This window comes from Panulirus ornatus, chromosome 6, assembly GCF_036320965.1.
Source record: "Panulirus ornatus isolate Po-2019 chromosome 6, ASM3632096v1, whole genome shotgun sequence".
NCBI lineage: Eukaryota > Metazoa > Arthropoda > Malacostraca > Decapoda > Palinuridae > Panulirus > Panulirus ornatus.
In genome coordinates, this window is record NC_092229.1 from 43,185,989 (window position 1) to 43,213,306 (window position 27,318).

At 41.0% G+C, this 27,318-nt stretch overlaps 1 protein-coding gene across 1 annotated transcript; it reads left to right on the top strand.

Moving 5' to 3' along the window:
* Window positions 1-807: 807 nt before the first annotated feature.
* Window positions 808-27,089, top strand: LOC139749171 (uncharacterized). The gene is made up of 4 exons (XM_071662829.1): window positions 808-1,027; window positions 6,569-6,692; window positions 9,261-9,388; window positions 26,312-27,089. Exons 1-4 carry the CDS (start codon window positions 914-916, stop codon window positions 26,552-26,554), a joined length of 609 nt encoding a protein of 202 aa, XP_071518930.1. The 5' UTR covers window positions 808-913; the 3' UTR covers window positions 26,555-27,089.
* The last annotated feature ends 229 nt before the right edge of the window (window positions 27,090-27,318 follow it).

The following is a 27,318-nucleotide window of genomic DNA, read 5'->3' on the forward strand; positions in this document are numbered from 1 at the left end:
TACTTCTATATACTAAAATGGAAAACTTGTTAATATCTGAACCAAGGATACCTGGTCAAAGCTTCCACTAAGTGGTGTATTGTGTTCATAGAAATGTTATGTTATGCAAACACACCACTTAAAATATTATTCAGCTTCGTTAAGAAAATCGTTTTTCAAAGTATTTTCCACGCTAGTTCTTTAATACATTGTAAGTATGCTCCAACAGATGGCTGACATTTGAGAGCCCTAAGAAATGACTTTATCATTGCATAAAGTACAAGACATTTCTTTTTTTTTCTAAATACAGAAAATATACTCATTATCAATGAATGTCTAGAATTGCTAGGTTTTTTTAAGATTTTTTTTTTCTCCTAGGCATCCGTACGTCTTTGAAAATGAGTAAAAAATCCCTAAGTTTAGGGACATATCCTTACTGTTGGCAACACTGGCCCATTATAGTTTGCAATGGCATCCTGAAATCCGTTAAGTCACCATTAGTCATAATGTTATGATTGTTGATACATACATGTGCATTATAATTTGCAGAGGAAAAAAAAGTTAATGTCACAGAAAAGAGACTTCGGTATATTCTTTATGACTTTAAAGCATGTTTAAGAAGAAAAAACTGAGGGGTGTTTGTGTCCGGCCTATCAGTTTTTTCGTGTGTTGAACCACTTCAAAACTTTATGTACTCTTAAATCTCGCACCAAAATATAACTAGGGCAATCAATTTCATCAAGAAAAATATTTCTCTCAACAAGCTCGAGTCCCTCGGCTGTCATACTCATTCGAAAAATGCCGCCATATTAGCTGCCTCCGTGACGTCATCAGTAAACAAAACAGAGAGAAGGTTTCAAATCAGAAGAGAATCCCAAAGTGAATTTCTCAGCTAAACGGTGAAGAAAAGCAGCCCTGCAGCCATAATAAAACAATGGCATTAGCTCGTCTGACCGATGAATTATCCGAGAAACTCTCTGATATCATTAAAAGTCAAGAGGATTGGACTGGGGATGACGGAAAAAGAATTCATCGTGAATACATGAAAGTATGTTTGTCTTCCTTGGAAGGAAAGTTATTTCTGTTGGAAGGTACTGTCCGCCTATGACATCAGCTTTTATTCTGAATCTTCTTCAGACAATAGTCTAGTATAGCTCTGCATCGCCGTTATTCTCACTATTAGCTGTAGACGTCGTGGTTTGTTCCACAAGATTAATGTAGAGTCCAGAGAATCAGAATTAACAATAGTAGGACGTGATGTGGAGTTACATTTTAACCAGTACTGAATAGGTTCTTCATCCAAACCCCCAGGCGGTCAGAATTTATCTCAATGCTCATTATTGTAGTCCAGCGCTTCCCATGTAGTACATGGTGTCTGTAGTAAATTTGGCCTTTGTCATTGGTATGCAGTTGGTTTAACCCTATACTTCTCTAGCTGTGATACCTACAAAAGATTTTCTCCGTTCATTAATTTGCCTATTACCGTTGTATCCCTCTCAGAATTTTACCTGAAAAAATATCAGGTAAACATGTTCATATCAATGTTTACTGGCATAGGCACAGTATTACATGTTCTTCCTCTTATATGTAACTATGAACATAGTGGTATGCAGCTTCACAAAAATATTAATTGGTACACAAGATGAAGAAGGTTAGAAAACCCTGTTTTAGTTCAAATATACCAGCCACCCCGTGATTGGACATTGCAAAAATGCCCCTAAATGTCAAGAAATTGAAGACTTCATATGGTCTTGTAATCCCAGTTGCAGACCTGTTTAATGTTGGTATGTTTCCCTGTACAGTAGGCTTTTTAATGAGGTGAAGTAATTAATTTGAGCTATAAGGTGGGGTTTTTGTAAGTTCTATTGATGTTTTACAAGTGTTTTCACTACTTTTACATAAATCAGAATCACATTTTCAGTGATATGCCTGTAAATAGCCTTACTACTGTCACTATATTTAATGTTGTTTGATGAAGTACAGTCATCAAGATTATGCTGTGAAACTATCATTGGATTCTCATAACTACACTAACATTGCAGATAAAGTCACCAAATATATCCAAAGCTTGCAATCATGCAGAGCTAGACAAGACTTTAATTCTTCTTTGTAATTCTTCAGTCTAATGCTGAGAAGTGTGGGGAGTTCACACCTACCCATGTAAAGAGACACTTCCTGGTGTCTTCCACCTCTGCTAATACACAAATACAAGGTATAGATGTTAGGTAAAGACTTCACAGAACCTGCAGTAAGTCCAATTTTCATCGACATTTTTCCCAGTCCAAATAAGGGAATAAAACAAAAAAGAATTATTTTAATTTGTCTCTTCTGAACACTCACATTGAATCTACAGGAAGTCCCTGACTGACCAACTTATCACTCCCAGCAGGCGTGAAAATAGTAGGTATTATTTCTCTCTACAGATGGCAGAGCAAACACCTAGTTAAATCTATAGATGGGAGCATGGAGAAGGATCTCTTTGAGGAGGTGCAAACATCAGCTTTATTTTTGCATGTATTTCATTTGTTTTTCTGCCCATTATGCTGAGTAATGATGAAAATGACAATGTTAACTATGCAGACACACAAATGAAGATGATAATATCTCATCTGAGAAAAGCTCCAACTAGGGTAGTCAAACAGATAAAATCAAAGTGGAGTATTTCTTAGAGGGGGTGCAGTTGTTTGGTTTATTTCCATCTTTCCACAGTTTTTTCACCCACAGTATGCCAGATAATGGTGAATATGATAGTGATAACTATACAGATGCAATAAAGATAATACTCCAAGATTCTATTACCTCTATCTTGGATAGTCCAGCTGATGCTATGGGGTGGACCACAGTATTTTTTTTTTTTATGCTGAAGGCTCCACTGATGGATGAAAGTCCACATCAAGGCCAGGCCCTAATTGAAATATAGAGAGAATTATGAAATGGAAAAAAAGGTAAAGTATTTTCAAATTTTTGAGGAAGTGAAAAGCCTGTCTTTTGAAATGTGCCAGTTCATAATTATTGGGAAAAACATTGGAAGGTGGAGAGTTCTAAAAGCTTTAGTGTTTAGGGAAAGAAGCGTCAAAACAGCGCACCCTTGAGTTGTTCATGGCCACACAATAATCATGTGATGCAGCAGCTTGCCAAGTATTGCATGATCTAGCATATGGCATGGGCAGACAAGCAGCCAGCTCTCTGGAGCAAAAACCAAAGTAATACCTATAGAAGAGGGAAAGTGAACTAAGATTGCAGTGTAGGACAAGGGGGTCAAGTTTGGAAGTCAACCTGTGACAGTTTATAAGTTGACTGCTTTTGACTCAGTCAAGGATGAATCAGTCCCTTGTATAAACAGAGTAACTGTTCAGAAGAGAAATTTCAGCATCTTAACAGGACACCCAGTTTCTTAAAGGCGACTTAGCTATTCCTGTAATGTGGGATTTCCAAGAAAGAGTAGATGTTACAGTAATACCAAGTATGTTCATTGAGCCAAGGGGTGGAATTAAAGAACCAAGAAAGGAGAGATGAGAGTTGTGAGGAGTTTTTGATAGAGAGATGGATAGAAATTGAATCTTGGAGGCAGATCGAGTGAGAGAAGAGGGAGATGTATTGAAGGATGTGAATGAATGCTGGCAGTGTTGAGTCATCAGCATATGAGTGCATTGAATTATTTGCGAAGGAGAGGAAATTGTTGAAGTGAGCGTAGAAATATTGCAGGGGACAAGACAGAACCTTGAGGGACACAGCTCTTGATGTAGAAAAGGGGAGAAGCTGATCCATCAACAACCACACAAATAGATCAGCCAGAGATGAAACTACATATTAAGGAGCAAAGTGAGGGAGGGAAGCCAAAAAAGGGTAGCTTAGATTTGAGACTACGATGCCACACCCTGCCAAAAGCCTGATATGTCAAGGGTAACTACACAACTATCCAAAGTCTTTCAGGGATGATGACCAGACATTTGTAAGATAGGAAAGAATATCACCTGTGGATCTCGCCTTATGGAAGCCATACTGGTGATCAGAGAGAAGACTGTGATTTTTGAGAGGTTTAAAGATATGGGAGTAGAGGAGGGATTTGGAAATGGTAGATGTCAAAACAATAGGATGATAGTCAGAGGAGTCACCTTCTTAGGGATGGGATTGATCCGCACATGCTTCCAAGAAGGAAATGATTTGGTTTTTAAACAGAAATGGAACAGATGTGCAAGTTCAGAGGCATTTCTTTCAGTACACAAGAGTGGATGCCATCAGCACCTAAGCCTTGTTTGTGTCCAGAGAAAAAAGTGTTTTTCAGACAGTCCAGAAAGAGATAATGGGGAGGGGCATAGGATTAGTAAGAGGAGCACCACGGGGTGGAGGAATGGTAGAGTCATCCAAGGTGGAGTTAGAGAAGAAAAGGGAACCAAAGAGATTTGCTTTGTCTGTGGGAGAGACATCTATAGTATTGTCAGAATGGAAAAGTGAGGAAAGTTAGAGTGACATAAGTTGTTAGAGATGCCCTTCGTTAAAGACCAAAAGACTTTCAGTGGATGACAAGGGGAGGTTATCGCACTTCCTTTGAATAAAGGAATGCCTGCCCACCATATACTTTTGCTGGTAATAACACTCATTTATACAAATGATGAAAGACAGAATATTTAGCAGTATCTCTAAAGTTTCCATAATACAATATTGAACTTGCTGACATGATAGTTGAGGGGACAAGTAGGCATAAATTTACCAAAGGTTTATGACAATGTTACTGGATAAAGGAAAGTGATAAATGGTACGTTATCAATAGTAATGAAACTCTAGGATTTATGCATTTCTCAGATAATGTTTTTTCTTTGCTATTTCTAGTGTCCTACTATATAAAGTTCAGATTGTTAAATTTTTTACTTTTTACAATTATTTTTGTATTCATTGAGGTAATTTGGACTTGCTATACCTGCATATTTCATTATGTAATATATTCTGTAGTTAACATTTCAAACATAATATTTTGTGCGTTGCTTTTTCTCTCTGTGTACGTTTCGAAGCTGTTTAAAAAAGAAATCAGTAATTATTTCTACATTAAAAAAAATGGGTGAGGAAAGAGGTAAATATATTTGCTTCAGAATACAATATTTAATACATTATTACAGTCAGGTATAGGTGTTTACTCATGTTCTGTATGAATTACCATCATTTCTTTATGTTTTCATACTTACAAATGTGGTTCAGGAATATAACCTGTTCTTAAGATAGGGACTTGCTGTATATGACAATCAGTCGACATTTTAAAGGATACCTATTGGCATATCCTAATACATCTCAGAATGAAGTGATTTGTTACTCAGGATTGGAACATGGATCTAGCATGATGTCCTTCAGTTTATGCATAGACACATACATTTTTTCCAAGGTAATCTCAGCCTTGCGACTAAAACTTACACTTCATGTAACGACAGTTTGTTTTACCTTGAGGAATACATCAGACGGGGGTTTCATAGAGACTTTTCAAAGTGAGTGGTTTATCATCACCCGAGACAAATCTTGTTTAGTTCCTAGCCAAATCTTACATGAATAGGAAAGAAGTGAAATACATACTGGCTGTCTTTGTATCCTGGAGTACAAGGTTCAGGATTATGCAAATGAAGCAATTTGCCATATGATCCTAGACCTTAGTGTCTTAATGTCATCTGCAGCAGCTTCAGGGAAAGTTCGGTTTTGTTCCCCTCTTCAACGATATGGCAAGGCTGTGGCCCAAAGTTTCCTTATGGGCAAATTCTATCCCTGCAGTAAGCGAAAATCTTTCGAAAACCTTTTCCTGGGATCCTCTCGGATCTTTAGTTTAGTGAACCATTATAAAGAACCTCTAGCAGGCTATGCCTTAGAGTCCTCTTGTAACCTCTCTGAGTATTTGGACAGGTGGATCAAATTGAGGATGGGGCTTTAATTCTTCAAAAGGTCATGTAATTGCAGGCCATTGGGAAGGTATACAGAAATCCTATCATATCAACATAGAGATGTTGGTTACATGTCTTGAGGACTGGGTGCACAATTTCATTTCTCATGGATTGTACTCTGGTTGTCCAGTGCTTGATGAACTGAGGCTCTTACAAATCCCAAAACTCATGAAATTAGCTGAAAAAACCCATGTTAGGCCATGTCCAAGAAACCTTTTCTCCATGCCTCTGATTTCAGTGCAGATGCCCTCTCAAGATCAAACACAGTGTCAGAAGAGATATCACTAGAGAAGGAAACTTTCAAAGGGGGTTATTCATTGTGCATCTGGCAACTTCCTTGGTGTGTTTAGAGATAGACAAGAATGCTTTTTCCAAAGTATAGATAAAGGCTAAACTAGACAAGAATGCTTTTTCCAAAGTATAGATAAAGGCTAAGCTGTTACTGATGACCATTGCATTTTGAAAATTTAACCCTTAATGTTCCAATCTTTTTGTGCATATTAAGAACTGAACTGTAATATACTTACTGCAGCATGTCTTGCCACATGTGTATTCTATCACTCGTTAAAAGAAACTTCTTTGGAAATTGGTGCCCGACATGCAGACTGTTCATAACAGTAAGTATGCTTGGATGTTAGCTTATGGTTATTAACCTGACAATTCTTTTACAGATATTTGGTGAGGTTTGGAGTGAGGTTGTGACAAAATTCAATAATCCCAATGGAAGTTCATTTAGCCAATTTACAGAAATGTCATCAAAGGAGGGTCAACATGCTTCAACAGGAGAGACAGAAGGTAGAAAATTTACCCATTTTGAGGATAAAATGTTTTACCATTAAATGTAAAGAAATTATATAAACAAGTTATTTTTCTACTAATGAATGCATACTTGGGACTTGCAGATCTACATATTTTTTTACATAATTGCTTTTCCAGCTTACTGATGTATCTTTAGGAACAGATGAACAATTGCCTCATTTGCTAGCATCTTTTTTATAGTTTTCATGTATGATACACCAAAACCAGAGACTATCATTCAAAGCTAAGCCTTACAGAGTATTCTTACCAGAGACTACCATTCAAAGCTAAGCCTTACAGAGTATTCTTACCAGAAACTACCATTCAAAGCTAAGCCTTACAGAGTATTCTTACCTTGCCTTTTCATATGCCCTGGTTCACCCAGTTGACAGCATATTGCCCCCCTTAAACCATATAATCCCAGTTATTTTGTCCATGTACACCTCTCATCCTTTATAATATTCACACCCCAGTACCCTAAAGCCTCTTAAGTCCATCCTTTTATTTCCTTTGCTGTCTCCCACTTCCCCCCTTTCCCCATCCATTTCTAATGTGAGTAAACCCTTTTAGGTAATCTTTCTTTGTTAAATCTCTTCGTGTGTCCAAACCATATCAGCACACTCTGGTTAGCTATCTGTCATAATGTAATTACTACAACACCTCTCTCTTACGCTCATTCCTAACATGGTCATTCTACCTTACATCACACATTGTCTTCAGATATTTTGCTTCCAGTGCATGAACCCTCGTCCATTCCTTTGCATATGTGGCACATTCCCCAGTGCATCTAGGTCCTTGGTAACCTTCACCCACCCTGTGACTTAATTCAGCCACCATGATTCCTTTCCTTGCCAAGTCCACTCCCAGGTACCTAAAGTGCTCCACTTTCTATGGGTCCTTCCTATTCATTCTTTCTTTCAGACCATCCTGTCTCATACCCCTTGTGCATCTCATCTTAATTTTTTCACATTCACTCTCAACTCTCTCCTTTCACACTCTCCTAAACTTAGTGACTTGCTCTTGGAATTTCTCTTGAGTCTTGTCATCTGCAAACAACAACTGATTAATTTTCCATGCCATGACAGCATACTGTTGACTAACCCCTCACTCTTAAGACCCTTTGACCATCCCTCAATACCTCATCCATAAACAAATTAAACAACCAAGCTGACATCTTACATTTTTGATGCAGACCAACTTTCACTGAAAACCACTCACTGTCCCATCCTTTTCACACATACCACACCCTAATGGAGGAAACTCCTCACAGATTTTAGTAACTTTGCGTACACTCCAAATATTCACAGCACCTTCTGCAAGACCTTTCTGTCACCCCTGTTATACACTTTCTCCAGGTTTATAAATGCCATATGCGTTTCACTGTCTTTCTTTAAGCATTTCTCATTCAGAATCTTTAAAGCAAACACCTGGTCCACATGTCCTTTGCCTCTTTTGGAGTTGCACTACTCCACCTCACTCTGAAGTTTGTGGATGCTCCCACCATCTCACCAGGAAGACAGAGGGTTAGAAGGTCCTAACCCCAGAATTTCAAGAGGATAACTGAGAATATACCTTGTTTGCAGGACACTGACATGAGAGAAAATTATTTATAAATTGGAAACCCCATATTTCCAGTGTGGTGTTCTGTAGGCATTTTTCTCAGTTTGTGTTATCCATCCCACTCTTGAAAAATAACAAAACATTCTTTAAACTGTGAACACCACAAGGTTAACATCTGCATTCTGAGAATTATGGGGTAGGTTAGTAAAGATGACCAGGATACGATGTTGGCATCATGAAGGGGTTATTGATTTGTCAGAGGGTGGAACTGGACTGAGCTGCAGGATATTACTGCCAAACAATAGGTTGACGAAGGGTGAGAGGTATTTACGTAACCAGGAGGAGGGAGTTAAGAGTTTTCCAAGTCCAAGAGAGCCAATAGAATCACTAGGAGCTTCTTAGACACTGTCCAGGAGAGAGAGTTTTCCATGCTACAGACTTATTTTTCTCTGGTCATTTCATCATCCTGTGAACCTGAGATTATACCATCATGTAGAAGTTTGATAAGAGAAAAGCTTCTCATCAAGAAAATAAGAGTGGACAAACATTCATATTTCAAAGCATAAATTTTTTGCAAGTACTGTGACTCAAAATTCATAACACTTATGCATTAGGAATAGATATATCCTGGAGGCAAAGTCTTGTTAGTATTCATTAATCTCTCATCCCTCCCTTCCTCCTGTTTCTGTTTTGGACAAACCATTTCTTGATTCACAGTAGTAACAGGCCTGAGGCATAGACACCAGTAGTTAGTGAATGATGGGAGTGTCTAGCAGCTTCCCCTCTGTCATTAAGGCCCAATGAATGAACACCTGCTGGCTTCATATTTTTTTGGTAATCATAGGGGATAAATCCTTTTCGATCCACCCCATTTTTTAAAGGTAAACAGGTTTTAATTTCCAAAGAAGCAAATGCTCTCTTAGATGCTCACAGGGCTCTGCTTATGATAGATAGTGGTATTTCATCCTTCAAAACCTGTATTTTGTTCTATTCTTCATATTACAGAAACAGTAGAGGAAACTGAGATTCGCCATGAGGGAACACTTATTGCTGTAACTAAGAAACGAATGGAATATCCTGCACGCTTGGCTGCTCTCCTGGGGAAGACAAGACGGCTTCAAAAGAATACAGCTGTATGCTTTCTTGTTTTTGTCTGCTAAGATAAAAGGAAACTGGAGTGTGTATGAATATTTATTTATTATTATATTGTACTTTGTCGCTGTCTCCCATGTTAGCGCAAGGAAACAGACGAAAGAATGGCCCAACCTGCCCACATACACATGTATATACATACAAATCCACACATGCACATATACATTTCAATGTATACGTATATATATATACATACACAGACATATACATATATACACATGTACATAATTCATACTTGCTGTCTTTATTCATTCCCGTCGCCACCCTGCCACACATGAAATGACACCCCTCCTCTCCACGCACATGTGCGAGTTAACGCTACGAAAAGACAACAAAGGCCACATTTGTTCACCCACAGTCTCTAGCTGTCATGTATAATGCACTGAAACCACAGCTCCCATTCCACACCCAGGCCCCACAAAACTTTCCATGGTTTACCCCAGATGCTTCACATGTCTTGGTTCAATCCATTGACAGTATGTCGACCCCGGTATACCACATCGTTCCAGTTCACTCTATTCCTTGCACACCTTTCACCCTCCTGCATGTTCAGGCCCCAATCGCTCAAAATCTTTTTCCCTCATCCGTCCACCTCCAATTTGTTGTGACCAAACCATTTCAATACACCCTCTTCTGCTCTCTCAACCACACTCTTTTTATTACCACACATCTCTCTTACCCTTTCATTACTTACTCGATGAAACCACCTCACACCACATATTGTCCTCAAACATTTAATTTCCAACACATCCACCCTCCTCCACACAACCCTATCTATTGCCCACACCTCGCAACCACATAACATTGTTGGAATCACTATTCCTTCAGACATACCCATTTTTGATTTCCGAGATAATGTTCTTGCCTTCCACACATTCTTTAACGCTCTCAGAAGCTTTGCCCCCTCCCCCACTCTATGACTCACTCCCACTTCCATGGTTCCATCCGCTGCAAGTCCACTCCCAGATATCTAAAACACTTCACTTCCTCCAGTTTTTCTCCATTCAAATTTACCTCCCAACTGACTTGTCTCTCAACCCTACTGTACCTAATAACCTTGCTCTTATTCACATTTACTCTCAGCTTTCTTCTTTCACACACTTTACCAAACTCAGTCACCAGCTTCTGCAGTTTCTCACCCGAATCAGCCACCAGCGCTGTATCATCAGTGAACAACAACTGACTCACTTCCCAAGCCCTCTCATCCACAACAGACTGCATACTTGCCCCCTCTCTCCAAAACTCTTACATTCACCTCCCTAACAACCCCACCCATAAACAAATTAAACAACCATGGAGACATCACACACCCCTGCTGCAAACCGACATTCACTGGGAACCAGTCACTTTCCTCTCTTCGTACTTGTACACATGCCTTACATCCTTGGTAAAAGCTTTTCACTGCTTCTAGCAACTTGCCTCCCACACCATATACTCTAAATACCTTCCACAGAACATCTATATCAACTCTATCTTATGCCATCTCTAGATCCATAAATGCTACATACAAATCCATCTGTTTTTTTGAGTATTTCTCACATACATTCTTCAAAGCAAACACTTGATCCACACATCCTGTACCACCTCTGAAACCACACTGCTCTTCCCCAGTCTGATGCTCTGTACAATACCCTCCCATATAATTTCTCAGGAATAATCAACAAAGTTATACCTCTGTAATCTGTAATCTGAACACTCACCTTTATCCCCTTTGCCTGTGTACAATGGCACTATGCATGCATTCCGCTAATCCTCAGGCACTTCACCATGAGCCATACATACATTGAATATCCTCACCAACCAGTCAACAACACAGTCACCCCCCTTTTTAATAAATTCCACTGCAATACCATCGAAACCCACCGCCTTGTCGGCTTTCATCTTCCGCAAAGCTTTACCTACCTCTTCTCTGTTTACCAAACCATTCTCCCAGACCTTCTCACTTTTCACACCATCTTGACCAAAACACCTTATATCTGCCACTCTGTCATTTAACACATTCAACAAACCTTCAAAATACTCAGTCCATCTCACATTGCCACTACTTGTTATTACCTCCCCATTAGCCCCCTTCACCGATGTTCTCATTTCTCTTGTTCTACGCACTTTATTGACCTCCTTCCAAAACATCTTTTTATTCTCCCTGAAATTTAATGGTACTCTCTCACCCCAGCACTCATTTGCCCTCTTTTTCACCTCTTGCACCTTTCTCTTGACCTCCTACCTCTTTCATTTATACATCTCCCAGTCATTTGCACAATTTCCATGGAAAAATCATCCAAATGCCTCTCTCTTCTCTTTCACTAATAATCTTACTTCTTCATCCCACCACTCACTACCCTTTCTAATCTGCCCACCTCCCACGCTTCTCATGCCACAAGCATCTTCTGCGCAAGGCATCACTACTTCCCTAAATACATCCCATTCCTCCCCCACTCCCCTTACATCCTTTGCTCTGACCTTCACCAGATAATGATCAGACATCCCTCCAGTTGCCCCTCTCAGCACATTGACATCCAAAAGTCTCTCTTTCACGTGTCTATCAATTAACACGCAATTCAATGATGCTTTCTAGCCATCTCTCCTACTTACATACATATACTTATGTATATTTCTCTTTTAAACCAGGTATTCCCAATCATCAGTCATTTTTCAGTACACAAATCTACAAGCTCTTCACCATTCCCATTTACAACACTGAACACCCCATGTACACCAATTATACCCTCAACTGCTACATTACTCACCTTTGCATTCAAATCACCCATCACTATAAGCTGGTCTCATGCATCAAAGCTGCTAACACACTCACTCAGCTGCTCCCAAAACACTTGCATCATGATCCTTCTTCTCATGCCCAGGTGCATAGGCACCAGTAATCACCCATCTCTTTCCATCCACTTTCAGTTTTACGCATTTTAATCTAGAGTTTAATTTCTTACACTCTAACACATAATCCCCCAACTCCTGCTTCAGTAGTAGCGCTACTCATTCCTTTGCTCTTGTCCTCTCATCAACCCCTGACTTTACTGCTAAGATATTCCAAACCATTCTTCCCCTTTACCCTTGAACTTAGTTTCACTCAGAGCCAAAACATCCAAATTCCTTTCCTCTTCTTTTTTCCCATCTTGGTTACATCCACACACATTTAGACACCCCAATCTGAGCCTTCAAGGAGGATGAGCACTCCCCACATGAATCCTTCTGTTCCCCTTTAAGAAAGTTAAAATACGAGGGTAGGGTTTGTAGTCCTCCACTTCCGTCCCCTTTAGTTGCCTTCTATGACATGCGGGGAATGTGTGGGAAGTATTCTTTCTCCCCTATCCCTATATATATATATATATATATATATATATATATATATATATATATATATATATATATATATATTTTTTTTTTTTTTTTTTTATACTTTGTCGCTGTCTCCCGCGTTTGCGAGGTAGCGCAAGGAAACAGACGAAAGAAATGGCCCAACCCCCCCCCCCATACACATGTACATACACACGTCCACACACGCAAATATACATACCTACACAGCTTTCCATGGTTCACCCCGGACGCTTCACATGCCTTGATTCAATCCACTGATAGCACGTCAACCCCTGTATACCACATCGCTCCAATTCACTCTATTTCTTGCCCTCCTTTCACCCTCCTGCATGTTCAGGCCCCGATCACACAAAATCCTTTTCACTCCATCTTTCCACCTCCAATTTGGTCTCCCTCTTCTCCTCGTTCCCTCCACCTCCGACACATATATCCTCTTGGTCAATCTTTCCTCACTCATTCTCTCCATGTGCCCAAACCATTTCAAAACACCCTCTTCTGCTCTCTCAACCACGCTCTTTTTATTTCCACACATCTCTCTTACCCTTACGTTACTAACTCGATCAAACCACCTCACACCACACATTGTCCTCAAACATCTCATTTCCAGCACATCCATCCTCCTGCGCACAACTCTATCCATAGCCCACGCCTTGCAACCATACAACATTGTTGGAACCACTATTCCTTCAAACATACCCATTTTTGCTTTCCGGGATAATGTTCTCGACTTCCACACATTTTTCAAGGCTCCCAAAATTTTCGCCCCCTCCCCCACCCTATGATCCACTTCCGCTTCCATGGTTCCATCCGCTGACAGATCCACTCCCAGATATCTAAAACACTTCACTTCCTCCAGTTTTTCTCCATTCAAACTCACCTCCCAATTGACTTGACCCTCAACCCTACTGTACCTAATAACCTTGCTCTTATTCACATTTACTCTTAACTTTCTTCTTCCACACACTTTACCAAACTCCGTCACCAGCTTCTGCAGTTTCTCACATGAATCCGCCACCAGCGCTGTATCATCAGCAAACAACAACTGACTCACTTCCCAAGCTCTCTCATCCCCAACAGACTTCATACTTGCCCCTCTTTCCAAAACTCTTGCATTTACCTCCCTAACAACCCCATCCATAAACAAATTAAACAGCCATGGAGACATCACACACCCCTGCCGCAAACCTACATTCACTGAGAACCAATCACTTTCCTCTCTTCCTACACGTACACATGCCTTACATCCTCGATAAAAACTTTTCACTGCTTCTAACAACTTTCCTCCCACACCATATATTCTTAATACCTTCCACAGAGCATCTCTATCAACTCTATCATATGCCTTCTCCAGATCCATAAATGCTACATACAAATCCATTTGCTTTTCTAAGTATTTCTCACATACATTCTTCAAAGCAAACACCTGAACCACACATCCTCTACCACTTCTGAAACCACACTGCTCTTCCCCAATCTGATGCTCTGTACATGCCTTCACCCTCTCAATCAATACCCTCCCATATAATTTACCAGGAATACTCAACAAACTTATACCTCTGTAATTTGAGCACTCACTCTTATCCCCTTTGCCTTTGTACAATGGCACTATGCACGCATTCCGCCAATCCTCAGGCACCTCACCATGAGTCATACATACATTAAATAACCTTACCAACCAGTCAACAATACAGTCACCCCCTTTTTTAATAAATTCCACTGCAATACCATCCAAACCTGCTGCCTTGCCGGCTTTCATCTTCCGCAAAGCTTTTACTACCTCTTCTCTGTTTACCAAATCATTTTCCCTAACCCTCTCACTTTGCACACCACCTCGACCCAAGCACCCTATATCTGCCACTCTGTCATCAGACACATTCAACAAACCTTCAAAATACTCATTCCATCTCCTTCTCACATCACCACTACTTGTTATCACCTCCCCATTTACGCCCTTCACTGAAGTTCCCATTTGCTCCCTTGTCTTACGCACCCTATTTACCTCCTTCCAGAACATCTTTTTATTCTCCCTAAAATTTACTGATAGTCTCACACCCCAACTCTCATTTGCCCTTTTTTTCACCTCTTGCACCTTTCTCTTGACCTCCTGTCTCTTTCTTTTATACTTCTCCCACTCAATTGCATTTTTTCCCTGCAAAAATCGTCCAAATGCCTCTCTCTTCTCTTTCACTAATACTCTTACTTCTTCATCCCACCACTCACTACCCTTTCTAAACAGCCCACCTCCCACTCTTCTCATGCCACAAGCATCTTTTGCGCAATCCATCACTGATTCCCTAAATACATCCCATTCCTCCCCCACTCCCCTTACTTCCATTGTTCTCACCTTTTTCCATTCTGTACACAGTCTCTCCAGACACTTCTTCACACAGGTCTCCTTCCCAAGCTCACTTACTCTCACCACCTTCTTCACCCCAACATTCACTCTTCTTTTCTGAAAACCCATACTAATCTTCACCTTAGCCTCCACAAGATAATGATCAGACATCCCTCCAGTTGCACCTCTCAGCACATTGACATCCAAAAGTCTCTCTTTCGCACTGCCTGTCAATTAACACGTAATCCAATAACGCTCTCTGGCCATCTCTCCTACTTACATAAATATACTTATGTATATCTCGCTTTTTAAACCAGGTATTCCCAATCATCAGTCCTTTTTCAGCACATAAATCTACAAGCTCTTCACCATTTCCATTTACAACACTGAACACCCCATGCATACCAATTATTCCCTCAACTGCCACATTACTCACCTTTGCATTCAAATCACCCATCACTATAACCCGGTCTCGTGCATCAAAACCGCTAACACACTCATTTAGCTGCTCCCAAAACACTTGCCTCTCATGATCTTTCTTCTCATGCCCAGGTGCATATGCACCAATAATCACCCACCTCTCTCCATCAACTTTCAGTTTTACCCATATTAATCGAGAATTTACTTTCTTACATTCTATCACATACTCCCACAACTCCTGTTTCAGGAGTATTGCTACTCCTTCCCTTGCTCTTGTCCTCTCACTAACCCCTGACTTCACTCCCCAGACATTTCCAAACCACTCTTCCCCTTTACCCTTGAGCTTCGTTTCACTCAGAGCCAAAACATCCAGGTTCCTTTCCTCAAACATACTACCTATCTCTCCTTTTTTCACATCTTGGTTACATCTACACACATTTAGGCACCCCACTCTGAGCCTTCGAGGAGGATGAGCACTCCCCGCGTGACTCCTTCTTCTGTTTCCCATTTTAGAAAGTTAATACAAGGAGGGGAGGATTTCCGGCCCCCCGCTCCCGTCCCCTCTAGTCGCTTTCTACGACACGCGAGGAATACGTGGGAAGTATTCTTTCACCCCTATCCCCAGGGATAATATACATATATATATACACACACACACACACACACACACACACACACGCACACACACACACACATATATACATATGTGTATATATATATATATATATATATATATATATATATATATATATATATATATATATATATACATATATATATATATATACATATACATAAGTATACGTATGTAAGTAGGAGAGATGGCCAGAGAGCGTTATTGGATTACGTGTTAATTGACAGGCGTGCGAAAGAGAGACTTTTGGATGTTAATGTGCTGAGAGGTGCAACTGGAGGGATGTCTGATCATTATCTTGTGGAGGCTAAGGTGAAGATTTGTATGGGTTTTCAGAAAAGAAGAGTGAATGTTGGGGTGAAGAGGGTGGTGAGAGTAAGTGAGCTTGAGAAGGAGACCTGTGTGAGGAAGTACCAGGAGAGACTGAGTACAGAATGGAAAAAGGTGAGAACAATGGAAGCAAGGGGAGTGGGGGAGGAATGGGATGTATTTAGGGAATCAGTGATGGATTGCGCAAAAGATGCTTGTGGCATGAGAAGAGTGGGAGGTGGGTTGATTAGAAAGGGTAGTGAGTGGTGGGATGAAGAAGTAAGAGTATTAGTGAAAGAGAAGAAAGAAGCATTTGGACGATTTTTGCAGGGAAAAAATGCAATTGAGTGGGAGATGTATAAAAGAAAGAGACAGGAGGTCAAGAGAAAGGTGCAAGAGGTGAAAAAAAGGGCAAATGAGAGTTGGGGTGAGAGAGTATCATTAAATTTTAGGGAGAATAAAAAGATGTTCTGGAAGGAGGTAAATAAAGTGCGTAAGACAAGGGAGCAAATGGGAACTTCAGTGAAGGGCGCAAATGGGGAGGTGATAACAAGTAGTGGTGATGTGAGAAGGAGATGGAGTGAGTATTTTGAAGGTTTGTTGAATGTGTTTGATGATAGAGTGGCAGATATAGGGTGTTTTGGTTGAGGTGGTGTGCAAAGTGAGAGGGTTAGGGAAAATGATTTGGTAAACAGAGAAGAGGTAGTGAAAGCTTTGCGGAAGATGAAAGCCGGCAAGGCAGCAGGTTTGGATGGTATTGCAGTGGAATTTATTAAAAAAGGGGGTGACTGTATTGTTGACTGGTTGGTAAGGTTATTTAATGTATGTATGACTCATGGTGAGGTGCCTGAGGATTGGCGGAATGCGTGCATAGTGCCATTGTACAAAGGCAAAGGGGATAAGAGTGAGTGCTCAAATTACAGAGGTATAAGTTTGTTGAGTATTCCTGGTAAATTATATGGGAGGGTATTGATTGAGAGGGTGAAGGCATGTACAGAGCATCAGATTGGGGAAGAGCAGTGTGGTTTCAGAAGTGGTAGAGGATGTGTGGATCAGGTGTTTGCTTTGAAGAATTTATGTGAGAAATACTTAGAAAAGCAAATGGATTTGTATGTAGCATTTATGGATCTGGAGAAGGCATATGATAGAGTTGATAGAGATGCTCTGTGGAAGGTATTAAGAATATATGGTGTGGGAGGAAAGTTGTTAGAAGCAGTGAAAAGTTTTATCGAGGATGTAAGGCATGTGTACGTGTAGGAAGAGAGGAAAGTGATTGGTTCTCAGTGAATGTAGGTTTGCGGCAGGGGTGTGTGATGTCTCCATGGTTGTTTAATTTGTTTATGGATGGGGTTGTTAGGGAGGTAAATGCAAGAGTCCTGGAAAGAGGGGCAAGTATGAAGTCTGTTGGGGATGAGAGAGCTTGGGAAGTGAGTCAGTTGTTGTTCACTGATGATACAGCGCTGGTGGCTGATTCATGTGAGAATCTGCAGAAGCTGGTGACTGAGTTTGGTAAAGTGTGTGGAAGAAGAAAGTTAAGAGTAAATGTGAATAAGAGCAAGGTTATTAGGTACAGTAGGGTTGAGGGTCAAGTCAATTGGGAGGTGAGTTTGAATGGAGAAAAACTGGAGGATGTGAAGTGTTTTAGATATCTGGGAGTGGATCTGGCAGCGGATGGAACCATGGAAGCGGAAGTGGATCATAGGGTGGGGGAGGGGGCGAAAATTCTGGGGGCCTTGAAGAATGTGTGGAAGTCGAGAACATTATCTCGGAAAGCAAAAATGGGTATGTTTGAAGGAATAGTGGTTCCAACAATGTTGTATGGTTGCGAGGCGTGGGCTATGGATAGAGTTGTGCGCAGGAGGATGGATGTGCTGGAAATAAGATGTTTGAGGACAGTGTGTGGTGTGAGGTGGTTTGATCGAGTGAGTAACGTAAGGGTAAGAGAGATGTGTGGAAATAAAAAGAGCGTGGTTGAGAGAGCAGAAGAGGGTGTTTTGAAGTGGTTTGGGCACATGGAGAGGATGAGTGAGGAAAGATTGACCAAGAGGATATATGTGTCGGAGCTGGAGGGAGCAAGGAGAAAAGGGAGACCAAATTGGAGGTGGAAAGATGGAGTGAAAAAGATTTTGTGTGATCGGGGCCTGAACATGCAGGAGGGTGAAAGGAGGGCAAGGAATAGAGTGAATTGGAGCGATGTGGTATACCGGGGTTGACGTGCTGTCAGTGGATTGAATCAAGGCATATGAAGCGTCTGGGTAAACCATGGAAAGCTGTGTAGGTATGTATATTTGCATGTGTGGACGTGTGTATGTACATGTGTATGGGGGGGGGGGTTGGGCCATTTCTTTCGTCTGTTTCCTTGCGCTACCTCGCAAACGCGGGAGACAGCGACAAAGTATTAAAAAAAAAAAAAAAAAAAAAAAAAATTTTCATACTATTCGCCATTTCCCGCGATAGCGAGGTAGCGTTAAGAACAGAGGACTGGGCCTTTGAGGGAACATCCTCACCTGGCCCCCTTCTCTGTTCCTTCTTTTGGAAAATCAAAAAAAAAGGGAGGGGAGGATTTCCAGCCCCCCGCTACCTTCCCTTTTAGTCGCCTTCTACGACATGCACGGAATACATGGGAAGTATTCTTTCTCCCCTATCCTATATATATATATATATATATATATATGTGGTATACCAGGGTTGACGTGCTGTCAGTGGATTGAATCAAGGCATGTGAAGCGTCTGGGGTAAACCATGGAAAGCTGTGTAGGTATGTATATTTGCGTGTGTGGACGTATGTATATACATGTGTATGGGGGTGGGTTGGGCCATTTCTTTCGTCTGTTTCCTTGCGCTACCTCGCAAACGTGGGAGACAGCGACAAAGTATAAAAAAAAAAAAAAAAAATATATATATATATATATATATTATCCCTGGGGATAGGGGAGAAAGAATACTTCCCACGTATTCCCTGCATGTCGTAGAAGGCGACTAAAAGGGGAGGGAGCGGGTGGCTGGAAATCCTCCCCTTTCTTTTTTTTTTTTTTCCAAAAGAAGGAACAGAGAAGGGGGTCAGGTGAGGATATTCCCTCTAAGGCCCAGTTCTCTGTTCTTAACGCTACCTCGCTAACGCGGGAAATGGCAAATAGTATGAAAAAAATATATATATATATATATATATATATTATATATATATATATATATATATATATATTATATATATATATATATTATATATATATATATATATATATATATATATATATATATATATATATATATATATTTTTTTGCTTTGTCGCTGTCTCCCGCGTTTGCGAGGTAGCGCAAGGAAACAGACGAAACAAATGGCCCAACCCACCCCCATACACATGTGTATACATACGTCCACACATGCAAATATACATACCTACACAGCTTTCAATAGTTTACCCCAGACACTTCACATGTCCTGATTCAGTCCACTGACAGCACGTCAACCCCGGTATACCACATCGATCTAATTCACTCTATTCCTTGCCCTCCTTTCACCCTCCTGCATGTTCAGGCCCCGATCACACAAAATCTTTTTCACTCCATCTTTCCACCTCCAATTTGGTCTCCCACTTCTCCTCGTTCCCTCCACCTCCAACACATATATCCTCTTGGTCAATCTTTCCTCACTCATTCTCTCCATGTGCCCAAACCATTTCAAAACACCCTCTTCTGCTCTCTAAACCACGCTCTTTTTATTTCCACACATCTCTCTTACCCTTACGTTACTTACTCGATCAAACCACCTCACACCACACATTGTCCTCAAACATCTCATTTCCAGCACATCCATCCTCCTGTGCACAACTCTATCCATAGCCCACGCCTCGCAACCATACAACATTGTTGGAACCACTATTCCTTCAAACATACCCATTTTTGCTTTCCGAGATAATGTTCTCGACTTCCACACATTCTTCAAAGCTCCCAGGATTTTCGCCCCCTCCCCCACCCTATGATCCACTTCTGCTTCCATGGTTCCATCCGCTGCCAGATCCACTCCCAGATATCTAAAACACTTTACTTCCTCCAGTTTTTCTCCATTCAAACTTACCTCCCAATTGACTTGACCCTCAACCATACTGTACCTAATTATCTTGCTTTTATTCACATTTACTCTTAACTTTCTTCTTTCACACACTTTACCAAACTCAGTCACCAGCTTCTGCAGTTTCTCACATGAATCAGCCACCAGCGCTGTATCATCAGCGAACAACAACTGACTCACTTCCCAAGCTCTCTCATCCCCAACAGACTTCATACTTGCCCCTCTTTCCAAAGCTCTTGCATTCACCTCCCTAACAACCCCATCCATAAACAAATTAAACAACCATGGAGACATCACACACCCCTGCCGCAAACCTACATTCACTGAGAACCAATCACTTTCCTCTCTTCCTACACGTACACATGCCTCACATCCTCGATAAAAACTTTTCACTGCTTCTAACAACTTGCCTCCCACACCATATATTCTTAATACCTTCCACAGAGCATCTCTATCAACTCTATCATATGCCTTCTCCAGATCCATAAATGCTACATACAAATCCATTTGCTTTTCTAAGTATTTCTCACACACACACACACACACATATATATATATATATATATATATATATATATATATATATATATATTTTTTTTTTTTTTTTCAAACTTCGCCATTTCCCGCATCAGCAAGGTAGCGTTAAGAATAGAGGACTGGGCCTCTGAGGGAACATCCTCACCTGGCCCCCTTCTCTGTTCCTTTTTTTGGAAAATTAAAAAAAAAAAAACAAGAGGGGAGGATTTCCAGCCCCCCGCTCCCTCCCCTTTTAGTTGCCTTCTACGACACAAAGGGGAATACGTGGGAAGTATTCTTTCTCCCCTATCCCCAGGGATTATATATATATATATATATATATATATATATATATATATATATATTCTTTCATACTATTTGCTTTTTCCCACGTTAGCAAGGTAGCATTAAGTACAGAGGACTGGGCCTTTGAGGGAATATCCTCACCTGGCCTCCTTCTCTCTTCCTTCTTTTGGAAAATATATATGTGTGTGTGTGTATATGGGTGGTTGGGCCATTCCCCGTCTGCCTTCCTGCGCCACCCCACTGACGCGGGAAAAACAATAATATTTCATTTATTTTATTATACTCTGTCGCTGTCTCCCACGTCAGCGAGGCAGCGCAAGGAAACAGACAAAAGAATGACCCAACCCACCCACATACACATGAATATACATACACATCCACACATGCACACATACATACATTTCAATGTATACATTTTATTTTCTTAGTATACTTTCACCTCCCTAACCACCCCATCCATAAACAAATTAAACAACCATGGAGACCACGCACACCCCTACCGCAAACCGACATTCACTGGGAACCATTCACTTTCCACTCTTCCTTCTCTTACATCCTTGGTCAGACCTTTTCACTGCCTCTAACAACTTACCTCCCATACCATATACTCTTAATACATTCCACAAAGCATCTCTATCAACCCTATCATATGCCTTCTCCAGATCCGTAATTGCTACATACAAATCCATTTGTTTTTTGAAGTATTTCACATATATTCTTCACAGAAACACCTGAAACACAATCCTCAGGCACTTCACCATGAACCATACATACATTGAATATCTTTACCAACCAGTCAACAACACAGTCACCCCCTTTTTTATAGATTCCACTGCAGTACCATCCAAAACTGCCACCTTGCTGGCTTGCACTGCAAAGCTTTCACTACCTCTTCTCTGTTTACCAAACCATTCTCCCTAATCCTCTCACTTTGCACACCACCTTGACCAAAATGCCCTATATCTGCCACTCCATTGTCTAAAAACTCAACAAACCTTCAAAATACTCACTGCATCTCCTCATTTCATCACTACTTGTAATTACCTTCCCATTAGCCACCTTCATTGATGTTCCCATATGTTGTCTTCCTAGAATTTAATGATACTTTCTCAGCCCATGTCTTGCATCTTTCTTTTGACCTCCTACTGCTTTCTTATATACATCTCCCAGTCATTTGCACTAATTCCCTGCAAAAGTCATTCAAACACCTTTCTCTTCTCTCTCACTAACAATCTTACTTCTTCATCCCACCACGCATTACCCTTTCTAATCTGCCCAACTCCCACCTTTCTCATGCCACAAACATCTTTTGTGCAAGCCATCACTGCTTCCCTAAATACATCCCATTCCTCCCCCACTCCCCTTACATCATTTGCTCTCACTTTTTTCCTTTCTGCACTCAGTCTCTCCTGGTACTTCCTCACACGCCTCCTTTCCAAGCTCGCTTACTCTCACCACTCTCTTCACCCCAACGTTCTTCTTTTCTGAGAACCTCAACAAATCTTAACCTTTGCCTCCACGAGAAAATGATCAGACATCCCTCCAGTTGCCCCTCTCAGCACATTAACATCCAAGAGTCTCTTTCTTATGCCTACCATTTAACATGTAATCCAATAACACTCTCTAACCATCTCTCCTACTTACGTATGTACACTTATATATATCTCTTTTTAAACTAGGTATTCCCAATTTCCAGTCCTTTTTCAGCACACAAATTTACAAGCTCTTCACAATTTAAATTTACTACACTGAACACCCCATATACACCAATTATACCCTCAACTGCCACATTAATCACCTTTGCATTCAAGTCACCCATCACTATAACCCAGTCTCGTGCATCAAAGCTGCTAACACACTCACTCAGCTGCTCCCAAAACACTTGCCCCTCATGATCTTTCTTCTCATGGCCAAGTGCATAGGCACTGATAATCACCCATCTCTCTCCATCCGCTTTTAGTGTTACCCATATCAATCTAGAATTTACTTTCTTACACTCTGTCACATACTCATACAACTCCTGCTTTAGGAGTAGTGCTACTCCTTCCCTTGCTCATGTCCTCTCACCAACCCCTGACTTTACTCCTAAGACATTCCCAGACCACTCTTCCCCTTTACCCTTGAGCTTCGTTTCACTCAGAGCCAAAAGATCCAGGTTCCATTCCTCAAACATACTACCTATCTCTCCTTCTTTCTCATCTTGTGTACGTCCACACACATTTAAACACCGCAATCTGAGCTTTCAAGGAGGATGAACACTCCCCGCATAGCTCCCACTTCTGTTTCCCCTTTTAGAAGAGAGTGGTGAGAGTAAGTGGGCTTGGAAATAAGACTTGTTTGAGGAAGTACCAGGAGAGATTGAGTGCAGAATGGCAAAAAGTGAGAGCAAATGACATTAGGGGAGTGGGGGAGGAATGGGATATATTTAGGGAAGCAGTGATGGCTTGCGCAAAAGATGCTTGTGGTATGGTAAAGGTGGGAGGTGGGCAGATTTGAGGGGGTAATGTGTGGTGGGATGAAAAAGTAACATTGTTAGTGAAAGAGAAGAGAAAGGCATTTGTACAATTTTTGTAGGGAAGTAGTGCAAATGACTGGGAGATGTATAAAAGAAAGAGGCAGGAGTTCAAGAGAAAAGTGCAAGAGGTGAAAAAGAGGGCAAATGAGAGCTGAGGTGAGAGATTATCATTAAATTTTAGGGAGAATAAAAAGATTTTTGGAATGAGGTAAATAAAGTGCATAAGACAAGAGAACAAATGGTGAAGGGGGCTACTGGGGAGGTAATAACAAGTAGTGATGAAGTGAGATGGAGTGACTATTTTGAAAGTTTGCTGAATGTGTTTGATGATAGAGTGGTAGATATAGGGTGTTTTGGTTGAGGTGGTGTGTCAAGTGAGAGGGTCAAGGAGCTTTGTTTGGTAAACAGAGAAGAGGTAGTGAAAGCTTTGTGGAAGATGAAAGCCGGCAAGGCGGCGGGTTTGGATGGTATTGCAGTGGAACTTATTAAAAAGGGGGTGACTGTGTTGTTGATTGGTTGGTTAGGATATTCAGTATGTATGGATCATGGTGAGTTCCTGAGGATTAGCGGAATGCATGCATACTGCCATTGTACAAAGGCAAAGGGGATAAAGGTGAGTGTTCACATTACAGGTTGAGTATTCCTGGGAAATTATATGGGAGGATATTGATTGAGAGGGTAAAGGCATGTACAGAGCATCAGATTGGGGAAGAGTAGTGTGGTTTCAGACGTGGCAGAGGATATGTGGATCATGTGTTTGCTTTGAAGAATGTATGTGAGAAATACTTAGAAAAACAGATGGATTTGTATGTAGCATTTATGGATCTGGAGAAGGCATATGATAGGGTTGATAGAGATGCTTTGTGGAAGGTTTTAAGAGTATGTGGTGTGGGAGGTAAGTTGCTGGAAGCAGTGAAGAGTTTTTATTGAAGATGTAGGGTATGTGTACGAGTAGGAAGTGAGGAAAGTGATTGGTTTCCTGTGAATGTCAGTTTGTGGCAGGGGTGTGTGATGTCTCCTAGGTTGTTTAATTTGTTAATGGATGGGGTTGTTAGGGAGGTGAATGCAAGAATTTTGGAGAGAGGGGCAAGTATGCAGTCTGTTGTGGATGAGATGGCTTGGAAAGTCAGTCAGTTGTTGTTTGCTGATAGCTGGTAGCTGATTTGGGTGAGAAACTGCAGAAGTTGGTGACTGAGTTTGGTAAAGTGTGTGAAAGAAGATAGCCGAGAGTAAATGTGAATAAGAGCAAGATTATTAGGTTCAGTAGGATTGAGGGCCAAGTTAATTGGGAGGTAAGTTTGAATGGAGAAAAACTGGAGGAAGTGAAGTGTTTTAGATATCTGGGAGTGGACTTAGCAGTGGAAGTGTCACAGGGTGGGGAGGGGGTGAAGATTCTGGGAGTGTTGAAGAATGTGTGGAAGGGGAGAACATTATTTCAGAGAGCAAAAATGGGTATGTTTGAAGGAATAGTGGTTCCAACAGTGTTATATGGTTGGGAGGTGTGGGCTATAGATAGGGTTGTGTGGAGGACAGTATGTGGTGTGAGGTGGTTTGATCGATTAAGTAATGAAAAGGTAAGAGAAATGTGTGGCACTAAAAAGAGTGTGGTTGAGAGAGCAGAAGAGGGTATGTTGAAATGGTTTAATTTGCATGGAGAGAATGAGTGAGGAAAGATTGATGAAAAGGATATATGTGTCAGAGGTAGAGGGAACAAGAAGCGGGAGACCAAATTGGAGGGGGAAGGATGGAGTGAAAATGATTTCGAGCGAATGGGACCTGAACATACTGCAGGGTCCCATGAGTCCCTTCTCTCCTTGAGGCCTTGCACCAAACAGGAAGCTGGCCATGCCCACTGGTAGGGACCAAATGTTCTGATGTATGTGCATCTGTGTGCAGAATGTGCAGAGTAATTGAATATTAGGTGCTTGGTGTCTTCCTTTTGGTTGTTGCATTGTGGGTATGGAGTATCTTGGGACATGTTTCAATGATGGATGATGTCCAATGTGTAAGTGGGAGAGTGTGACTTATGATTGCCTGGGGAATGCTGTTTTTTTGATGTATATCTGGGGGGTTAGAGTGAATTGGGAGGTAGGTTGTTATTTCAGTGTATATGTGATTTGACAGCATTCTGTTTGTTTGGGGCTGGGGAATCTATGAATAGATGTTCTGAGGAGTGAGGCAGGGGTAAGCTTATTATTTATACGTGGGTGTTGTTGGCTAATTATAAAGTGGTTAGGGGGGTCTAGTGCTGTTGCACTAGTGCCAAGCATGTATTCGCAGGATCTCTGTTTTACTATGAATGTGTTGAGTGTTTGTTGTTGCTAAGCAGCCAGTAATTTTTCTACATACTTTTATATGGTTTGCAGCTTTATTTGTATAAAAATTTCCTCTGTCTTGTAGTTTAACTTATGCAAAGTTTTTTTTTAGGCACAGTAAAATTGGAATTCTTACCCTTTTTATATTTACACAGGAAGCACTGAAAGTGGACTTGCCTCTGAGAGCTCCCTTGGAAGTGGATGATGGTGTGAGCCACTTAGATGAAAACCTTGTTGTAACAGCCAAAGAAACGTTGGACGCGTTGTCCAAGAGCTCCCATATTATCCAGATGCATACCCATCGTGTAACACATATTGCCGATGCTGTAGAAATAATTCTTAACAACAAGCATCACCCTACAGAAGCTTTTCTTACAAGCACAGAAAACATTATGTAGTTTGGAAAGGTTCCTCCCATAATGTTGAAGGGACTGAAAAAGTTTAAGACTCGAGAAAGGGGGAGGGGTAAAATGTTGATGACTGACAAGCACAGTGAAAAAATAGTTAATGGAAGGATGTTGAATGCACAAAATGTGAGATACTTATGCTCTCTATAAAGAAAAACAGACCTCCAGGAAAACATGTAATCAAAGACTTCATGGGAGGATATTGACTGAGAGGGTGAAGGCATGTACAAAGCATCAGATTGGGGAAGAGCAGTGTGGTTTCAGAAGTGGTAGAGGATGTGTGGATCAGGTGTTTGCTTTGAAGAATGTATGTGAGAAATACTTAGAAAAGCAAATGGATTTGTATGTAGCATTTATGGATCTGGAGAAGGCATATGATAGAGTTGATAGAGATGCTCTGTGGAAGGTATTAAGAATATATGGTGTGGGAGGCAAGTTGTTAGAAGCAGTGAAAAGTTTTTATCAAGGATGTAAGGCATGTGTACATGCAGGAAGAGAGGAAAGTGATTGGTTCTCAGTGAATGTTGGTTTGCGGCAGGGGTGCGTGATGTCTCCATGGTTGTTTAATTTGTTTATGGATGGGGTTGTTAGGGATGTGAATGCAAGAGTTTTGGAAAGAGGGGCAAGTATGCAGTCTGTTGTGGATGAGAGAGCTTGGGAAGTGAGTCAGTTGTTGTTCGCTGATGATACAGAGTTGGTGGCTGATTTGGGTGAGAAACTGCACAAGCTGGTGACTGAGTTTGGTACAGCGTGTG

Coding starts and splice junctions, on each gene's coding strand:
- LOC139749171 (XM_071662829.1), top strand. CDS start 914: ATGGCATTAGCTCGTCTGACCGATGAATTATCCGAGAAACTCTCTGAT. Junction 6,693..9,260: donor TTCAACAGGAGAGACAGAAG/GTAGAAAATTTA, acceptor TTCATATTACAG/AAACAGTAGAGGAAACTGAG. Junction 9,389..26,311: donor GGCTTCAAAAGAATACAGCT/GTATGCTTTCTT, acceptor ATATTTACACAG/GAAGCACTGAAAGTGGACTT.